This window comes from Podarcis gaigeae (assembly GCF_964106915.1).
Source record: "Podarcis gaigeae genome assembly, chromosome: 1".
In the NCBI taxonomy this organism is placed as follows: domain Eukaryota; kingdom Metazoa; phylum Chordata; class Lepidosauria; order Squamata; family Lacertidae; genus Podarcis; species Podarcis gaigeae.
Genome location: NC_139678.1, coordinates 119,488,789 through 119,508,504, shown reverse-complemented (window position 1 = coordinate 119,508,504; position 19,716 = coordinate 119,488,789). Strand labels below are relative to the sequence as shown.

Below are 19,716 nucleotides of genomic sequence, written 5' to 3'. Positions count from 1 at the left end.
CCCTCAGCCAGTAAAGTGAGATGAGCGCCACAACCCCAGAGTTGGTCACGACTGGACCTAATGATCAGGGGTCAGGGGAGGAAAATAAAGGGGTGTGTTTTGATTAGTGGGAACCTACGCTTAGGATCAGGAACTCTAGACAAAAACAAAGCAAAACTCCCTGAAAATGGTGGAATTAGTTGAACCAGGAATGAGCGAAAGGCCTACCAATTACATCATGGCACTGTAGCTCTGTCTCTATAAAAGAACGAGGAGTCAGAAATCCCCATGAGAACATCTTGGGACAAATCACTGCCTGCAATCTACCCGACACTAGTTTAGGTATTTGCTGGTAGATACATTTATGATAAATGGATGAGTTGGGAGTTTTTAACTAAATATGCAAATTATGTGTATCAGATTGCAAGAGAAGCATTGAGGATCTGCATGTGGGGAGGAATATGCAGTAAGGACAGGGGGGTAGGTTTAGCATAACACCTGAATTATAAGCCCTTTGGAGTCTTTGTGTTACATAAATAACCTTCCCATTACTGCTTTGTTTTCCATATTTAGCATCGTGATTAATAATACATACTTTATTATGCTCTTTAAAAATTCATTGTAAATATCCTCACTAAAAGCAATGTCAGGGCTCTAACGTATGATTAATATACATTTTTAAATCCATATATTAAATATTCACCAAACAGAAAAGTTGAAAGTAGCTCATTTATTTTTAACGCAAAATTCGAACCACACTGAACTTTTTTTGCATTATAACTTGATGAGTAATTTTACATTTGCTGAAGCCTATAGCCAAACGTGGGTTCTTTCCCCCCCTACAGTCTTAAGAGGATGACAAATATCAGAGGCAGCATTCCTAATGAGCAGTGGGAAATTAAATACCTTGAGCATAATGCTAACAATTAATTTTCGACATTTGTGCTGGACGGGCCATTCTCACAAAGTTTCAGGCAAATAATTTCTGTGAAGGTTTCCGGTTTGCTCGCTTGCTCAAAGTCTCTCAATCTTGCTACTGTGATTGTTTAGAAGAGGCGGATGGCATTACCAGTAGTGGAATGAGTGTTTTCCATAAGGAACAGAATGATAAACAATATTTATAGTGTGTTACATCTTTAGTATTTGTTTTCACTGGGATTTTAATGAATGCAAGAAACAGAGGGTCTGTCACCATGACTAAAGAGGCGAGTGGCTGTATTAAATCCAGTCTTCTATAACTGGATGGCGGTGTGTGTGTGTGTGTGTTTTGGACTGGAAGACCCTCACGGGTTCTGGTCAAACCCTACAATTTTACGGGGACCCCCTTGACGGTTTAGACCAGTCAAAGGCGACTATGGGGTTGCAGTGTCCATCTCGCTTTCAGGCTGAGGGAGCTGGCATTTGTCCACAGCTTTCCAGGTCATGTGGCCAGCATGACTAAGCCACATCTGGTGCAACAGGACACTGTGATGGAAACCAGAGGGCATTGAAATGCCGTTTACCTTCCTGCCACAGTGGTATCTATTTATCTACTTGCACTGACGTGCTTTCAAGCTGCTAGGTTGACAGGAGCTGGGACAGAGCAACAGCAGCTCACTCCGTCACGGGGATTCGAACCTCTGACCTTCTGAATAGCAAGCCCAAGAGGCTCAGTGGTTTAGACCACAGTGCCACCCACATCCCTCTCCTACAATTTAATGATTCTATGAATATTACCCCATTACCATTTTCTTAACATTTACTGTAAACTGGTGACATCTATTGTACTGGATGGTCCTATGATTAGATTAAAAATTAAGCTCTTATATTTTGAGAATATCAACAATGTATGTCTTTAAATGCACTCTCCTCACTCTTGCCACGCTTTGTTAGCCTACGGATCTTTTCTTAAATCCATGTCCCACCTCATTATGACCTCCACACTCAAAAAACATAAATCTTGTTACCGGTACATAAAAACAATGTCTCTTTGTTGAAACAGAACATTTCTCTCAGTTGCTTTTTATGTTAAATGTTCCTGAAATACAAGAATCCTATGTGGAACCTGCCTATCTTATTTTCCCCCCAACCCTCTGGCTTCAAGCACCCAGAAAGCCAGTGGCAGCCTATGAAGATTTCTGGGTACAGAATTCCTGAGCATGTGGCCAATAAAAAATTATTGGAAGGAAGTTGCCTGGAGAGGTTTTTCATTTGGAAGTGGGACAGACATAAAAAATAATAATCAATAAAAAGGTGTGTTTGCACACCCTGAAACACATTTATATGTTTAGTAATTCTCACACCACACATAGAAAGCGGACTGTAGAAATGGGTGGTTGAGGGAAGCAAAGAGATAATGGTAAATAATGGGGGTTTTTGTGTATTTATTTGGTTGTAAAATTGCTTTGGGTTGCCCTGGGCAAAATAAAGTGACTGACTGAATGACTGACTAAATAAATAAATTAACTTTTTTTATAAAAGTGTTTCTAAATGACTTTGCTAGAGACAATGGGAGACACGATTGTGACAACACATATACAAGAATATCCTCTTTCTCCCTTTAGTTACTGTTATTCTGCCTTGATGAAAGACATACTTTATGAATCATCTCTTTATTGACACAACATTCTGTGTGATTAAAAGCTAGATTTGCCTACGGGTTAATAGATTGCATTATAAGGCATAATTTAATCATCACTAACAAGATTGTTTAAATCTGTGAAAAGTAGACCATCATGAAATTTATGAACCCACGTCAATTACATTTATTTTTTCCAAATCACTTTTTAGATTAGATATCATGTAATCCACTCTTTAATAAAATATTTATTTCATTCATTTTTCATTTTTATTTTTTTAAAAATAAAAATTGCTTTCCTTGCATGAGGAGCAGGATTCCACAGATTAAATATATACAACCACTGCGGACTTAACTAGACACAACTGTATAGAGGACAGAAGCACAAGAGCAAACAACTTTTTGACAAATATTGACACACATAACTGAAAACAGCCACCCTGGTTTAAAATTATTGGATGAGCCTCCAATAAAATTTAAACAAAATCAAAACTAAGTAGAAATCAACAAAAGTTGCACTGCAAAATGAGGCCTCATTTCACACAAGGCACATACTCTGAGATTCTCAACATAAGGTAATTGCATTTCTATGCCACTGACTGCCATTGTTGTAGCTTGCAGGCAATTTGTGCTTTAAATGGAGCTGAACACATTAGGTGATAGTAGCAACACCCCAAACCATACTGTCATTGGCTTAATTAAGATTGAGTTTTCTTGCTTTCAAAAAATTCACTACAGTCGTACCTTGGTTTTCGAACAGCTTAGTTCCCAAACGTTTTTGGCTCCTGAACGTCGCAAACTTGGAAGTGACAGTTCTGGTTTGCAAACTATTTTTGGAAGCTGAACATCCGACAGGGCTTCCAATAGGCTGCAGGAGCTTCCTGCAGCCCATCAGAAGCCACGCTTTGGTTTCTGAACGTTTTGGAAGTCAAACGGACTTCTGGAACAGATTTTGTTTGACTTCCAAGGTACGACTGTCCATCCACAATCACACATGGAAACAAGAATGATTAGAAGAAGCAAAATTGTCAACTATATCAAACAGGGAAAGAGCAATATGATTTTTGAGGCAGCTTTACATGGAATCCGACTTCATACACACTTGCAGGAAGGATTAGGAAAAGGAAGTTAGTTAAGTGCATTGCACATAAAACAAACTGGTAAGTAAGTAACCGTATGTTTGTGACAAAACTTTGACAATGTTAGATACACCCAAATTTAGGGACTAGTTCTCTGGCAATGCTTAAGTTCTCAAAAAAGAGAGAGATGCTGATATACTAAATAATGATCTGGAAGCCCTTCGTCATACTTGGATGTTTTGGCACTTTGTAATTGTACTTGGTAATTAGTCAAACTAACTTTTCAGGGACCCTGTTGCCTACTCTCAACATTGAATCTTGGTATTGAAACTAAGAGTAAAGTTAGCCAGTTTAAGGCATGACTGTTTTTTCCCTTTCATTAGCTCATCACAATCTTAGAGTTACTTCAACACTGAAATTGCCATTTATTTGTTAAGTCAATCAGAAAAGAGCCTTTGGGTTATTTATTTAGAAGCAAAGTAAGTATTAAAAGTGTTAAAGTTATTGCATTTCTACGAAGAAAAAATGGCTTTGCCCAGGATACTTACTGGCGATGTTTGCACTTGCGTTATTCTTAACTGGTTCTCCAAATCTTGAACCTTGTTTTTTAGCTCAATGTTTTCTGTTTCTAGTTCATGAATCTAAATAAAATATAAATGCAGTTATTAGAAAGGTGAGATTAATGAACTGTGTTGGATTTATTGACTCATTCTTACTCACTTCCTGAATGAGCCCAGGAAAGCAAATAACCAAGGAACAAAATCTTTGCCATTATTAAGAAACGAGGTTTGTACAGAAGCAAGTTGTTGATACTTAGCCATTAAAAATTTCTACTCTAGGGTGCATATCTCATATAGGAAGCAAATAGAATAATTGGGTCTTGCAATCAGGCGTGCTGGGTTCCACCCAACAGTGTGGGTGCCCAGTGCACAGATGTGACATCATGCGCAGCACATGACGTCACATGTCACTGCTGCAATGGGAGTGTGTGTGATGGGAGTACCCCACCGCAGTGTGTGACGCATTGGGTCGCCCAGCCAAGCACCCTTAGTGAAAAATTTGTGAGTGCCCAGGCATCCAGGGCCCTTTGGAGATGGTGACTATGCTTGCAACAAACAAGAGATCAAGAGGTGCAAATTCTCCACTGCATGGAGCATAAGACATGACTTTTCATGGAATCAAAATGGAGCTTATATACAGTAGTATTATCAGCAACAGCTTTCAATGTGCTCAAGAGCTGGGCATGTTTAGCCTGGAGAAGAGGAGGTCAAGGGGTGATATGATAGCCATGTTCAAATATATAAAAGGATGTCACATAGAGGAGGGAGAAAGGTTGTTTTCTGCTGCTCCAGAGAAGCGGACACAGAGCAATGGATCCAAACTACAAGAAAGAAGATTCCACCTAAACATTAGGAAGAACTTCCTGACAGTAAGAGCTGTTTGACAGTGGAATTTGCTACCAAGGAGTGTGGTGGAGTCTCCTTCTTTGGAGGTCTTTAAGCAGAGGCTTGACAACCATATGTCAGGAGTGCTCTGATGGCGTTTCCTGCTTGGCAGGGGCTTGGACTCGGTGGCCCTTGTGGTCTGTTCCAACTCTATGATTCTATGATTCTATGATTCTAAGATATTTCTACAATATCTACACACAAGTGAAAACAAAAAAAATTCCTTCCAGTAGCACCTTAAAGACCAACTAAGTCAGTTCTTGGTATGAGCTTTCGTGTGCATGCACACGAAAGCTCATACCAAGAACTGACTTAGTTGGTCTTTAAGGTGCTACTGGAAGGAATTTTTTTTGTTTTGACTATGGCAGACCAACACGGCTACCTATCTGTAACTACACACAAGTGAGTTCTAGTTAGGAAAGGTCCATTCTAAAGTTAATTGAAAGCGTTCTTCACTTCAAGTTGAGATTCAACTCATTTTATTGCTTCCACTTGATCCAGAATTATTATTGACAAATAGACTGATTTGTCCCAGTATCAGTTTCTCTACCCATGGGATTAGAGCAGCTGGGTCAAGTTGTTTTCTTTCATTTTCTTCTTCTTCTATGCTTAATGCCAAAATACTTTAGAAAAAGAACATTAACGATACATTAAGCGATACATTACTTAAACCAAGAAAAGAAACCCAAATTCTGCTACTTACTCTTTTCTGTAACCCAGCAATCTGTTTTCTTGTTTCGACATCCTTTCCTCCAGATTCCAGAAATTTCCTGTAAGCCAGGTCAAATGCTTGACCAATAGTTAAAGTTATCTCTTCTGCCTTTATATGGAGCAAATATTACTGTTAGCTTGTAAACTCTAGCTGAGCAGAAACCAAACCCCTAAAGGAACATACTGGCCTAATTCACATGTAATGCTAGGCCAAACCATGGCTTGGCTTCAATGAGAAAGTGTGTGGGTTCCTGGAGAGAAGATCATGACTGAAGCACTCCAGTGTTACTGCTGCCATGTCACATAGATGTAAACCATGGTTGAACACTGCATTGCATGTGAACCCTGTGATACGTCAAGCTGTTTCAAATGTAATTGAAGAGTGCAGAAAAACCACATTTAGAGCTCTGTTGGCAAAATGCATTCAAAAGGACAAGACATTAAGGCTATTGTTCAAGACGTAGTACATGAAGGGTGGTCAGATGGAACAGAGTGTTGGCCACCACCAAGGAGCTGATTTTAAGCCAGTGCCAATAACAGTGTAACTAGCCTGTCTCTGGGATAATTACAGATGGCTAGACCTTGAGCGGCTCCAAATGGCTTAAGTCCTGGTATTCACAGAACATGATTTGTGTGTGCTTTTACGCTGCGTTTCCTGACCAGTGAATATGACTCAGAGTTGCAATGACTGCCAATGCTTTTATCCACCCCAGACCTGGACAACTGAGTCACAAAGCTGGGTTGCATCCGTGATATGCAAACTTATCTGTACATGGGTGATGTGACTGTCCTACTTACACTGTCCTACTACTTATAATGAAAAAGCACATCAGGATTTGGAAGCAGAGAAAGGATGAACACAAGATCTAAGAGAAGGAAAGTATCCAAAACATTACTTTAGCCATTGTGCAGCACTTAACACTGCACAGCTCTATAAACAGTCAAAGCCCTACAGCAAGATAAAAGACAGAGCCTTTCCTTCAGTCTCAGAAGAGTGAAGGACATTTCTCCCAGGTTTTTTGGTACTGCTTTTCAGATAGTAAAGGTAAAGGGACGTCTGACCGTTAGGTCCAGTCGTGACCGACTCTGGGGTTGCAGCGCTCATCTCACTTTACTGGCCGAGGGAGCCAGCGTACAGCTTCCAGGTCATGTGGCCAGAATGACTCCACTTCTGGCAAACCAGAGCAGCACACGGAAACGCTGTTTACCTTCCCACCAGAGCGGTACCTATTTATCTACTTGCACTTTGACGTGCTTTCGAACTGCTAGGTTGGCAGGAGCAGAGACCGAGCAACGGGAGCTCACCCCATCACGGGGATTCGAACCGCCAACCTTCTGATCAGCAAATCCTAGGCTCTGTGGTTTAACCCACAGCGCCACCTGCGTCCCATTTTTCAGATGCAGAGGTACAAAGCAGAAATGCTGGCTGTCAAGGGCACATGTATTCCTCTTAATACTAAAATGCAAGGCCCAACGCTGGCCCACCACACACTGCTTCCCAGTATTTTAATGCAGCATGCAGCAGGATGCAACCTTGATGCTTAATTGTGCTTGGTGCCCATATTTTGGGTATCCATGTTGAAGTAGAAAATACTTTGGACTAAGAAATATTTGAACTAAGAAGCAAGGAGGCTGTTTTTCTGGCTTTCCTTATATGGTCTGTGATTGACATTGCATAAGAACGTAAGAAAAGGCTGTTGGATCAGGCCAAGGAATGCTACATCTTGTGTAGCATCCTGCTCTCTCGGTGACCAACTAGACGCCTATGAAAAGCTAGGATGCAGAACCTGTGTGCAACAGAACTCTGCCATCCTGCAGTTCCTAGCAACCAGTTTCTAGTTTATACTTTTTTCCTGGGGGGACATGGGGGGAACGCAGGGGTACGCATACCCCTAAACATTTTGTGAATCTAAGTTTGGCCTCACTGAGGGGCAGTATTTCAATATGAGTAGGAAAATGAGAGTACCCCTAAACATTTTTTAAGGAAAAAAAAGCACTGGTTGTAACAGTCTCAAAGGAGCACAGGGATAATACCTTCATGACAAATTTGGCTTCAAAGATAGAAGCTTTTGCAAGTTTTCTTCCCTTTTCTGCCTTTACAGCAAGAAAAAGGGACAATAACTTTCAGTGTAACAAACAAAACTCAACCCCAAACCAGCTTTAAAAAAATACTTCATACTTACACACTTTTCACTGTCAAAGACATAGCACAAGTGTTTGTTTGACTCTGAATCTTTGCATATGAAAGTGAATATCCTTTTGTCAGTTTTGTCGTCAGCACAAAATGATATCCTGTGGAGCTGGCAGTTGTGCTGGACTTCCTGCAAAAAAATAAATAAAAAATGACGGTGCATTTGGGGGTCTGATGATCGCCTAGCGAGGCCCCACAAAAGTTACCACAACAAGCTATAATTTTACTTTCTAACATGAAATATGCCTCTCACAGACCAATACACTGCTTTGTTAGACATGCCTGCAATCCGAACAAGCATCTGGGTCTAATTTTCAGCTACATAAGGCAAAGAAGCATAAACACAAGATGTTCCATTGCAGATATTGGGAGAGCTCCAGCTCCATTCTCGGGACTCTCTTGTTGGATCACACTCAATGTAGTTTCTGCACAAAACATATTTCTGCTGTACATAACATCCCGTCAGTTGACACGACTGTATATTAACTGTAGCGAGTGGATGATGCAAATGCCAGTTTTCCAGATAGAAGGATGGGATCTTGAAGTATAGAGTACCATGCTTTATTTCAGAATACCACTTAAGAGATATGTTAAACATATTGGGCACTTGAAACACGTACACAGAAAACAACTTCTGCAATCACTCTCAGCTAATCCTGATTGCAGAATATTTTAGAAAGCCAAATTTAGATTTGTGACCCTGGATTAAAGCAGCTGAAGTGAAGTTTTCTTGCATTCTTTGAGAGCAACGTGGTATCAACACCCATCAGCAAACTCATTTCACCTTCTGTGTCTCAGTGAATGTGGTGTCATTTGCAAGCTGTGACCAACATTCAGGGACATCCCATTCCATAACCGGCTTGGGCATTGCCCAACAAAGTTTCCATTTGGCTCAGAGTTGATTTTTCAAGATCATCATTATCATCACCATGCTGAATACATTGAGATTTTTTTAAAAAAGAAAATCCCTGCCAGTTACATTACAGTGAGCTTAACGGAGCAAGCTTTATTTATTTAAGGCACGTGTTTACTATAAATGAGCGAGAACTGAAAAATAATTGTTTGCACTGACTGCATGAATCTTTAATGCCAACACTGTTGGTGATTACCACTGTAGAGGTGATTACTGATTCCCCCCCCCCCCCCAGCTTTCACAAACATGGTGTCCTCTAGATAGAAGTTTGTTTGGGAGCACAACTCACATCAGGCCCAGCCAGAATAGCCAATGACTAGGAATGATGGGAGTTCTAGAGTTCTATCCTGGAGGGCAACATTTTGGGGGAGGCTATTTTCCTATATTTCGATATGGAAAGGTGATCACTTAGTACAGAAAACTGGGTATGGCCCTGGATATAACCCTCCTTCTGGTTATGTACTGCGTCTCTATACAAGGGAATACCTAATATTAGTTGCCTACCATTTCTGTCAGCTGCCCTCATGTGCATGAAGAGCAATGAACGCATAATTGCCATGCCATGGGGATGCCCCAATACTGAAAACGCTACTGTTGCTTAAACTGCCATTAAGCGGATAACTTCCTACTTAGAAAACACACCTTTGTAAGTTTATAGAAACAGAATACTTAAATGATACTTATTTGCTTTTCAATCCAAGTCCCTAGGCAGCATTTTATTACTTCTGGCTAGTGTCATGGGAAAGCAGTTCTGGATATCGAGAAAAATATGTCGCTTGTATGGGAGCTATTCTTCGCTTTAAGAATATGTGGTGCTCGTTCTTCATTAATATAAGAGTTTCTGGGATTGCCAGCATTCTCTGTACCTTCCTTTTTTTGGCCTGGTGTCGCACACCGGTTCTCATTTCTCTCTCCTGGTGCTACTCTTGGTTCTTTGCATTCCTTCTAGATTTCTCGTTCAGCACAGCCTTCCTGAGAACTCAACTGTTTCCCTGCTCAGTATTGCTCCTTCTCATCCACTTTGCAGGCAAAGAAGAATTTGTCAAATAAGGTGTTTACTTCCCTTTCACTACATTCACAGGCCCCTTTTATATATTTCTTTGGAATATAAACCACACAGGGTTTGGAAGGGACCCTAAGGATCATTTCCAGGGCTCAGCAAACTTTCTCAGCAGGGGGCCAGTCCACTGTCCCTCAGACCTTGGGGGAGGCCAGACTATTTTTTTTGCGGGGGGGAGGGAATGAATTCCTATGCCCCACAAATACCCCAGAGATGCATTTTAAATAAAGGGATATATTCTACTTATGTAAAAACACCAGGCAGGCCCCACAAATAACTCAGAGGTGCATGTTAAATAAAAGGACACATTCTACTCATGTAAAAACATGCTGATTCCCGGACAGTCCGTGGGCTGGATTTAGAAGGCGATTGGGCCAGATCCAGCCCCCGGGCCTTAGTTTGACTATCCATGGTTTAGTTCAAGCCTCTGCAATGCAGGAATATGCAGCTGTCCCATATGGGAACTGAACCTGCAATCTTGGCGCTATCAGCACCGCACGCTAGCAAATTGAGCTATTGTGAAGTGAATTTCAGTTATTCCTTGGGTGACTTTTCTTTGGGAGACTGATAGGAACATGGCAGGTTGTAAGAGTTTCCCCTGCCCTTGATCCATGTATTTCATCATTACCTCCACCCATATGGTGATCCCATTGGAAGAAGCAGGGAGGCAATTTTCTCCAATTTCTCCCTCACCCCCCCCCCGCCAACCCCCAGAAAAGCTGCAGAGGGAACTGAAGGAAAAAAGATGGATGGATCCAATCCATTGCTCAGGAACTTCAAATAAGCAGAATATACATATACTGTGTTACTATCTTGATAATGCAATGTTTTATAGCTATTGTAAATTTATTCTTGGCAGTGGCCATGATGGGAGCTCATGTTTCATACCATACCTTCTGCTATATTTGATTCTTGCTTGCCAATGAGATGGATACATTTAATTTAATATATGTATTACGTCAAGTAGTCAGAATGCTAGAGGGAGAAGAGGGAGAAAAGAGGGTTCCTACCTTTGTTTTGGGATCTAGAATTTTCACTCCATATATTGAAATTTGCAACTCAACCTTTGGTGTTTTTTGACCTTCAGATTTCTTGATATGTCTTGCGAACTGAAAATGGGAAACAAAGGATCATGTAAGAATATTTATAGTTTAAATTTCACGCTATTAATTACATCATAGTACGCTCCTTTTTGGAAATTTGCTACAGCTCACAAGTTCCAAAGAAAACAATATCCAATATCCAGCTCTCTGTCTGTCTCAGGTCCTCTGCTGCTCTGGTCACTAAGGTCAGTTGGTGAGACCTTTGTATGGGTGCCTCCTCCATTAGTAGCAAGGCTTCTTTCAGCAGCCAATGCAGAGTTTTCAGGGCTGACTCTGCATTTATAGATTATGATTCATTGTAATACTCTCCAGGATCAGGGATGGAATTTGGTAATATTTCATAATACAGTGCCCTGAGAAAGCCCCAAATCTGGTGCCCCCAAATGCATCCATTTGGGAGTCATTTTGGACTCACAGCTGTCCATGGAGGCGCAGGTCAATTCTGTGTCCAGGGCAGATGTCTACCAGCTCCATTTGGTACACAGGTTGAGACCCTACCTGCCCACAGACTGTCTTGCCAGAGTGGTGCATGCTCTGGTTATCTCCCGCTTGGACTACTGCAATGTGCTCTACGTGGGGCTACCTTTGAAGGTGACCTGGAAACTACAACTAATCCAGAATGCAGCAGCTAGACTGCTGACTGGGAGCGGCCATCGAGAGCACATAACACTGGTCCTGAAAGACTTACATTAACTTACGTTAAATAGTTGCAGCCAGGGGCAACACAAGAGGTTGGGTTTACTGCATGGTTTAGGAGTTGCCCTTTTGAAAATGATACGTGATGTACTAAAACTTAATGTGATACCAAACCCCCCCCTTTACATTATTTAGCCATTTTATCTCAGGAAGCATGGGCAAAAACTGGTCTGTCCTTACATTTCACTGGGCAGCTTATATTGTTGGAAGAAGTGGCTGGTTGGCTGCAGGATCTTTGAAAGTAAGAAAGTTGATATGAAGACTGCTCCTAAACTCATCCTAAACTACTGTTGTTGCTGCCCTCGATTTGTTGCAGCAGAACTGGAAAGCAAATGAAGGGGTGTCGCCCATCATCAACAAGCCCTTGCTAGTGCTCAGTAGGAAAGAAGCAACAATGCAACTGAAGACAAGATGATGAGAGGGGCAGCTTGCCAGACTCCAAAGATTGAGATCTATTTTCTCCCTTGGGCTCCGTCCTTTGTATGTTTCACACATTAGTCATTCTCCTTTTCCAGAACAATGACATTCTTACCAACAGGCCGGCAATCTGTGTCTGTTTTAAGATTAGGGTTCACTTGAAAAGGCTCACTATGAAACATTTTGAGTAACACCCATTTCACATATCTTTTTGATTAGAACAATGGAAAATGTTACTTCGGGAACAAGAACAAAGAGTTCAAATGGAGTATTTTGGAAGGGTCTATGTAACGGACATGCTATACCAGAAGGTTCTCCTGGCTTCCACGTTCCCTCTGGTAATGATGATTTATACTAATTTTTTTCACATCTGCGCAAAGGAACAGAAAGCATTCCAAATTAACAGTACAGCATTCCACAGGAGAATGCTGTATAGGAAAGTTGATAATGCAACAAGAGTGTTTCTTTTCAATAATATTAACAATTCCTGGCCCAATGTAATGACTTAGTACTGATAGCAGTGGCATAAATCATAAACTGGAAGAGAACTAGAAAAGAATTAAGCCTGCCAAAAAACATCTCTTTTTTGCTGTAGAACATTAGCACCACCTACTGGGGAAAATCAAATTATTTAGTGCCATATGTGATAGTTTCATAAATTAATAAGTTGTGGGGAGAGGGAAAGGGAATTAACACCTTGATGCCCCTACATTGTCGACTATTTTATCACTTGAATTATAAGTGGGCTTTTAAGTTGGACGCATCTTCAGCAGAGTTCAAGCAATTTTAACGTTCTATGGTCAAGAGGGAGCAAGCAACATTTCCCGCGGTGCAAAGCTACACAGCCTTTTATTAGTGAATGGACATTTGAGATCCTATAGTATTTCTGAGTATGTGCTCAACTCTTTGAAGCATCAAGGCCTTTGATGAAACAAGTGCCTTGAACTTGGATCACAACCCAAATCCATGGAAACATTAAAAAAAGTAAGTATTAATTAGGCCCCAAGATTTATGATTAATTTCCTCTAATAGGAGCCTAAACACTTAAAACATGTTCGCCCTCTTTTCCAATTAATTCAGTTCTTTTTGAAGTTGTGACACTGCTGTGGTTTCATGAAATTTTAATTGACATTTCTTTTAACAGTAATAATAATAATGAACAGAAAGAAATACATCTTTATTTTTTACCATTAAGTATTCTCATGCAGAGCATGCTTTAAGCTGGATCACAGAAATTCTATGATGCATCTTTAAAGAGAATTAAAATGGAGGAGGTTTAAAATTTAGGATGAACTGCTGGATATCATTTCATTTCTCAGACTGCTACTCTGTCAGAAACATTTAAGAATCAATTTCTAGTTTTTCCTCATTCTACACTTTCTCCCACACTAATTCAGCCATCTGAGATTTCATACAAATTTTGCCCATATAAAAGATACCCCTATATATAAAATATCCAAACATACAGAAATATTCATACTTCTTTGGGTTCAATGTATTCATTCTTCGTTATGAGATGGATTAACTGAGTTAATCTTCCAAGTAATATGATCTGTGCTCCAAGGCTGAACAACAAGGGCAAAAGGCTCACAGCTCCTGCAATAACCATGACACTGGAGAGTTCCCAAACTGAGCCTCAGTGTCTTTTTAAACCATTGCAAATGTTTTTATTCCAGTTGTCTTTCTGCTATTGGGCATAAGTTCTTAAAACAATGGAAATTTTAGCATCAGTTTCTTATTGGAGGAACAATCCTGTTGCCTGCTCTGAACTGTTGCAATGCATACAGATACTGATGACAGATGCTGATGATTAAAAAGTGATTTATGTGCCAGATGTAGAACCCCCACACTTTTTAATGGGACATAGGGATCAAATAGGCTTATCCTTTAAAAAAGAAATGGATATTTGACTATGACTCTAGTGTATATATGAAATTGAGTCAAGGATTTGTTGACCACAGGGTTGGTATCTGGAGTCAGCAATGGCCCTCAGTGTTCAATTCCTACGATGTCTCATAAATTCAGGAAAGCATATGGAAAGAATTAATGAAATGGTTTACACTTCCTTATCCTAATCTTTGCATCAACATAAAGTTGTTAACTGAGAATTTAAACCAGACTGAGGATCATTTAGATATTATATATGGCTTAGTGGTCAACAAGTGCATAGGAAGATTAAGATTGAGATTTACTAAGGAATTGGATGACCAAACATTATCTGTGAAGGGCTGATTCAGAGCTCTGATCTTATCGTTCTTTCCCACAAAGCGTTCTTCCCACTGTCACATAATGTAAAATGCAAATTAACAGTCAACAATGATTTTTTGCCTAAAGCAAAAATGGAAGTAAATGTTGTGATTTCTCCTCAGGCAAACAGCATGAGGATTTCTGAAGGAAGCAAAAAGTATATGCAAAAAACTAGTGAAACATATTGGGGACGACAGCTCTGGTGCAAAGCAGTACAGTGGTACCTCAGGTTAAGAACTTCAATTTGTTCTGGAGGTCCGTTCTTAACCTAAAACTGTTATTAACCTTTAGCTAATGGGGCCTCCTGCTGCCGCCGCGCCACCAGAACACAATTTTTGTTCTCATCCTGAAGCAAAGTGCTTAACCCGAGGCACTACTTCTGGGTTAGCCGAGTCTGTAACCTGAAGCATCTGTAACCCGAGGTACCACTGTAATGTGGAAATTCTTCCTTGAGCATTCAAAAGAAAAAATTTGTGCAAATCATTTTTTGCATTACTTCTTCTTTCTCCCCACTGCTTCTACAAAAAATCAATGGCCTTGTGTAGGAGGTAACTGGATAAAGAAAAGGAGCACAGATTGGTGTCCGCCTACCTGATACTCAGCTAAAAAAAATGATTTTCCTGAGCCTTATCACCACTGTTGCCTGCTCATCCGCTTCCATGCAAAGGTAAAAGTGTAGAGAGTGCTCAGCAGGCGAGGAAGGGCCAATAGCAACAAGGGCAAAGCGTGAACCCCATTTTCAGTTGGGCTGCAAATGACTTCAAAACAGTGGCCACTTACCTGGGACTCTTGTTAGAATTACTGCTCCATGATTGCAGTCATGGGATTTTTGTCTATCACATGACGGTGTATATTTTGACTTCACAGAGTGGGAAGTGACAGAGACAGGATGTTTGTGTTACTGTGTTCCGTGAAGTGGGACTATTGTTCTTTGTTCATTCTCTTTGCTGTCTGACGCTAGAGAGAGAGGGAGCCATGTTGCAGTGATCCGTGTGTGTTTATATGCAAATAAAGTAATTAGCCAAAATGCTGAGTTGCTGAGGTCTGTCACGCGAACTGTGAAGACTCTGAGGATCCCTAAGTGTGCCAGTGTCTGTTGGCATCGGTCGCTGTGATGTTTGGGCTGAAGAAACTTCTGAAGCTCCCAAACGAATGACCAGGAAGGAGAGAACATGCCAGTCGGGCATGTGTCTCTGCCAGGGTCCTACTCGAGTGTAGGAAGAGCTCCTGACAGTCTCTGGGGGAGGGGTGGTTTGTGGTTCACTGCGGTCCAGTCCCAGGGCTATCTTCATCACGACATGACCATTGGGGGATGTAGGAACCTCCCCCTGTGGTCACCCAGAATGGCAAAAAAAGCTAGTTTGAATGGGCCAATCAGATAAGAAGGGGCCGGCAGCGGCTTGGGCTGTGGACCTGGTTTCAGTCAGATCCACCCATCCGATTTAAAAGCAGACTGTTTAGATCATGCGGGGTGGAACTTTGCAAGCATCTCTGGTGGAAAAGCAGTGGGGATCGAGGAAGCAAGTCAACATGAACAGAAATAACACAAAAGGATTACAAGATTCACTGAGCAGTACCTGCATCTGAACAGAACATAAAGATCCAATTCTACACGGCGTGTGTGGCACTCAAAGAAAATCTAATGAAGATGATGTATCGTTGGTACATCACACCAAGTAAACTTGCCAAAATGTACAGATGTCAGGATAAACTATGTTGGAAATGCAGGGAGAAGGAAGGGAACTTCCTACATATGTGGTAGAACTGCACTAAAGTTAAAATCTTCTGGGACATTATTTATAATGAATTAAAAAAGGTATTGAAATACAATTTCAGTAAAAAACCAGAAACATTTTTATTAGGGTTAATTGACGAGGAAATCCACAAAAAAGATGTAGATTTGTTCATGTACGCCACAATGGCAGCAAGAATCCTACTGGCCCAAAGATGGAAGCAGCAAGAACTCTCCACCCTGGATTCCTGGCAGATAAAGATGGTATAATTTGTGGAGTTGGTGAAGTTGACAGGGGAAATTAGGAATCGAGCCAACAAAAGATTTCAAAAGGACTGGAGCAAATTTATATATTACTTGAAAAAACACTGTAAACACCTGAAAATGTTTGTAGCTTTAACGTGAAATGTTTGGTAATGAGGAAAGAAGGAGCTAATTTACAAAGGAGAGGGTGATTTTTAAATGATCATATAAGGTAATGAAGTGATTATAGCAATGTGATAAATATGTTAATGTTATAGGAAAGTCAGAAAAGAGGGAGGGAAGGAGGTCATTGCTCTTTTGGAGTAAAAATGTAAGCTTTGGATATGTATTATGAAATGAAATGGAATATGGAAAACTCAATAAAAATCATGATTTGTTTTTGTTTTGTTTTTTTTTTAAAAGAAAACCATTCCAGTGGACAGGGAGTGAATGATCCCTAAACTTATTTCTGTTTTTCACAATTACAATTTGACATTTCTAGGAATGTTAACAGTTGCCTGTTTTTCGGGACGCTGTTCTTTTCTGTGTGAAAGCCTGCATGCTTTCCTGCAGTGAACTCAAGTGAAAATCACAGCACAGATATATTGCAAGTGTGCGCCAAGTCCTTTAGTTACAAGCACATTGTGAGGAGCAAAGATCAATGCTACCGTGTCTCTGTAAAAAGGTAAAGGTAAAGGTACCCCTGCCCGTACGGGCCAGTCTTGACAGACTCTAGGGTTGTGCGCCCATCTCACTTAAGAGGCCGAGGGCCAGCGCTGTCCGGAGACACTTCCGGGTCACATGGCCAGTGTGACAAAGCTGCATCTGGCGAGCCAGCGCAGCACACGGAAACGCCGTTTACCTTCCCGCCAGTAAGCGATCCCTATTTATCTACTTGCACCCGGGGATGCTTTCGAACTGCTAGGTTGGCAGGCGCTGGGACTGAGCAACAGGAGCGCACCCCGCCGTGGGGATTTGAACCGCCAACCTTTTGATCGGCAAGCCCTAGGTGCTGAGGCTTTTACCCACAGCGCCACCCGCGTGTCTCTGTAAGTCTTTGCAAAAAGTCTCAGCAGCAATGAATCAGGATGCATTTCAGTCAGCCTGCAGAGTGAGACGTTTGGGGAAACAGAGATAAGAGGGTGGAACCCTCGGAAACTGTGTCCAATGAGAGGACAATATAGGTTTGGAGGAAGGAGACCCCACACTTGGAGCAGAGAAGGGAAACAAGAAAAAACACGGGATACTGGAGTGAAGGTCTGGAACAAAAGGTACTAGTGATGAACCTTTAACAGGAGATTAGTGTAATGTATGGAAGGGGGCCACAACTTCAGTTATTAAAAAAGGAAATATGAATGGTTGTATCAAGGCTGCACACAATATATAGTGGTACCTCGGAAGCCGAACGGAATCCGTTCCAGAAGCCCATTCGACTTCCAAAACATTTGGAAACCAAGGAAGTTCCTGCAGCCAATCAAAAGCCACAGAACCCGCATCAGACGTTTGAGTTCCAAAGAACATTCGCAAACCAGGTTTGCAGCGTTTGGGCGTCAGAATGTTCGACTCGCAAGGCATTCGGGATCCAAGGTACAACTGTACACTGAAGGAAGAGTATATTGGTGTTCTGAGATTTTCTAGCAGGGGTGGATAAACATAGAGGGAATGCAACACATATGTTTAGAACAGATCAGGCATTGCTTCTAACTGTATCTAGTAAATTTAAAAAGAGTTTCCTACCTTAAGTTTTCTAACAGCATCTCTCACGACTTCTGTGCCTTTAGGTTGCTCCACTTCTGTGCTGCCAAGAAACTGAAAACATTGTAATTTGTGAGAAAAGTAGTGGATGCTTGTTACCTTTAAAAAAAAAATGCCTTTGAAATAACTATTGATTTTGTATTAATTGTATTGATTTTATATTGATTTTGTATTAATTGTATTGATTTTGTATTGATTTTGTATTAATTTGTTGACAATTTGTTAAAAAGTATGGAAAATCAATAAAAATAATTGGCCAAAAAAGAAAGAAAGAGAGAAGAGAAGAGAAGAGAAGAGAAGAAAAGAACTAGCCAGAATTGTAGCTGCAAACTATTTCTCTCTGGGTAATATGCAAGTATAAAGACACACAAGCATATTGCCACTTATGCTAAAAGTTTCTAACTTAAATTAAAACATTTCTTGCTTCATTTTACAGATTTCTACATGCTATTGCATAATCCTTATTTTCATAATTAAAATAGCAGTGTTTCTCTTCTTGTAATCATCACAACCCTGGAGTTGGCATGACTTTTAGAAATGAATGTAACAGCAACAAATGTCATGGCATTATATTAGGCTATATGTTTACTTGTTTTTTAAAAAATCAGAGTGTGCCTGAAGTTTGGTCTCTTTCCAACATTGGCAGCTTGAACAGAGCCACAAAACTAATGGACCCGTCTTAAAACATGCTGTGCCAGCGTGAAGTGTAGGGCCAACACATTAGCATAATTCACAATGTTGTGCCAGCATTCCTGACACATATACTGGCACAAACGCTCAGGATCAAGGTGAAACCCCAAAACTCTCAATGGTACATTCGCTGTGGAGTGGAAAATGAAGACTTCGGTAGCAATCATAACACCTTGCTTAAGCACATTGTTCCTTATATACAAAAAAGGGTAAAGGACCCCTGGATGGGGACTGGAAGACCCTCACAGGTTCTGGTCCAACCCTACAATTTTATGGGGACCCCCTTGACGGTGAAGGCCAGTCAATGCAACTATGGGTTTGCGGCGCTCATCTCACTTTCAGGCCAGGGGAGCCGGCATTTGTCCACAAACAGCTTTCCAGGTCATGTGGCCAGCATGACTAAACAGCTTCTGGTGCAACGGGACACTGTGATGGAAACCAGAGCGCATGAAAACACTGTTTACCTTCCCACCGTAGTGGTGCCTATTTATCTACTTGCACTGGCATGCTTTCAAACTGCTAGATTGGCAGGAGCTGGGACAGAGCAACAGGAGCTCACCTCGTTGCGGGGATTCAAACCGCCAACCTTTCAATCAGCAAGCCCAAGAGACTCAGTGGTTTGGACCACAGCGCCACCCTGCTTTTACACCAGACGAATGAGGGAAGGATGAACATGCACAACTGCCTTAATCCATAGATCGTGGGTGGGTAGTCTGAGGCAGTGGTGCACAAAATGTGCAATAGTGCGGTGAGAGTGGCACTTTAATTCCTTCGGCTTGTCGAAAAGATTGGCCATGGCCACTACAGATCCTTCTTTTGGCAGAACAGGAGGAGGAAAGAGTAAAAAGCACTTGGATTGCATAGCTGTCAGCTTTTCCCTTTTCTTGTGAGGAATCCT

At 41.1% G+C, this 19,716-nt stretch overlaps 1 protein-coding gene across 8 annotated transcripts in view; it reads right to left on the bottom strand.

Annotated features, from left to right (window-relative positions):
• GULP1 (GULP PTB domain containing engulfment adaptor 1) overlaps positions 1-19,716 on the bottom strand; it is a 165,560-nt gene that overhangs the window by 22,651 nt on the left and 123,193 nt on the right. For all 8 annotated transcript variants that reach the window (XM_083712853.1, XM_083712851.1, XM_083712855.1 and 5 more), the window contains 5 exons: positions 18,111-18,182; positions 10,946-11,044; positions 7,955-8,092; positions 5,764-5,880; positions 4,164-4,256 (listed from right to left, as the gene is read on the bottom strand). In XM_083712853.1, the coding sequence (XP_083568979.1) occupies positions 4,164-4,256; positions 5,764-5,880; positions 7,955-8,092; positions 10,946-11,044; positions 18,111-18,182 (519 nt within the window). The remainder of the gene's footprint in view (positions 1-4,163; positions 4,257-5,763; positions 5,881-7,954; positions 8,093-10,945; positions 11,045-18,110; positions 18,183-19,716) is intronic.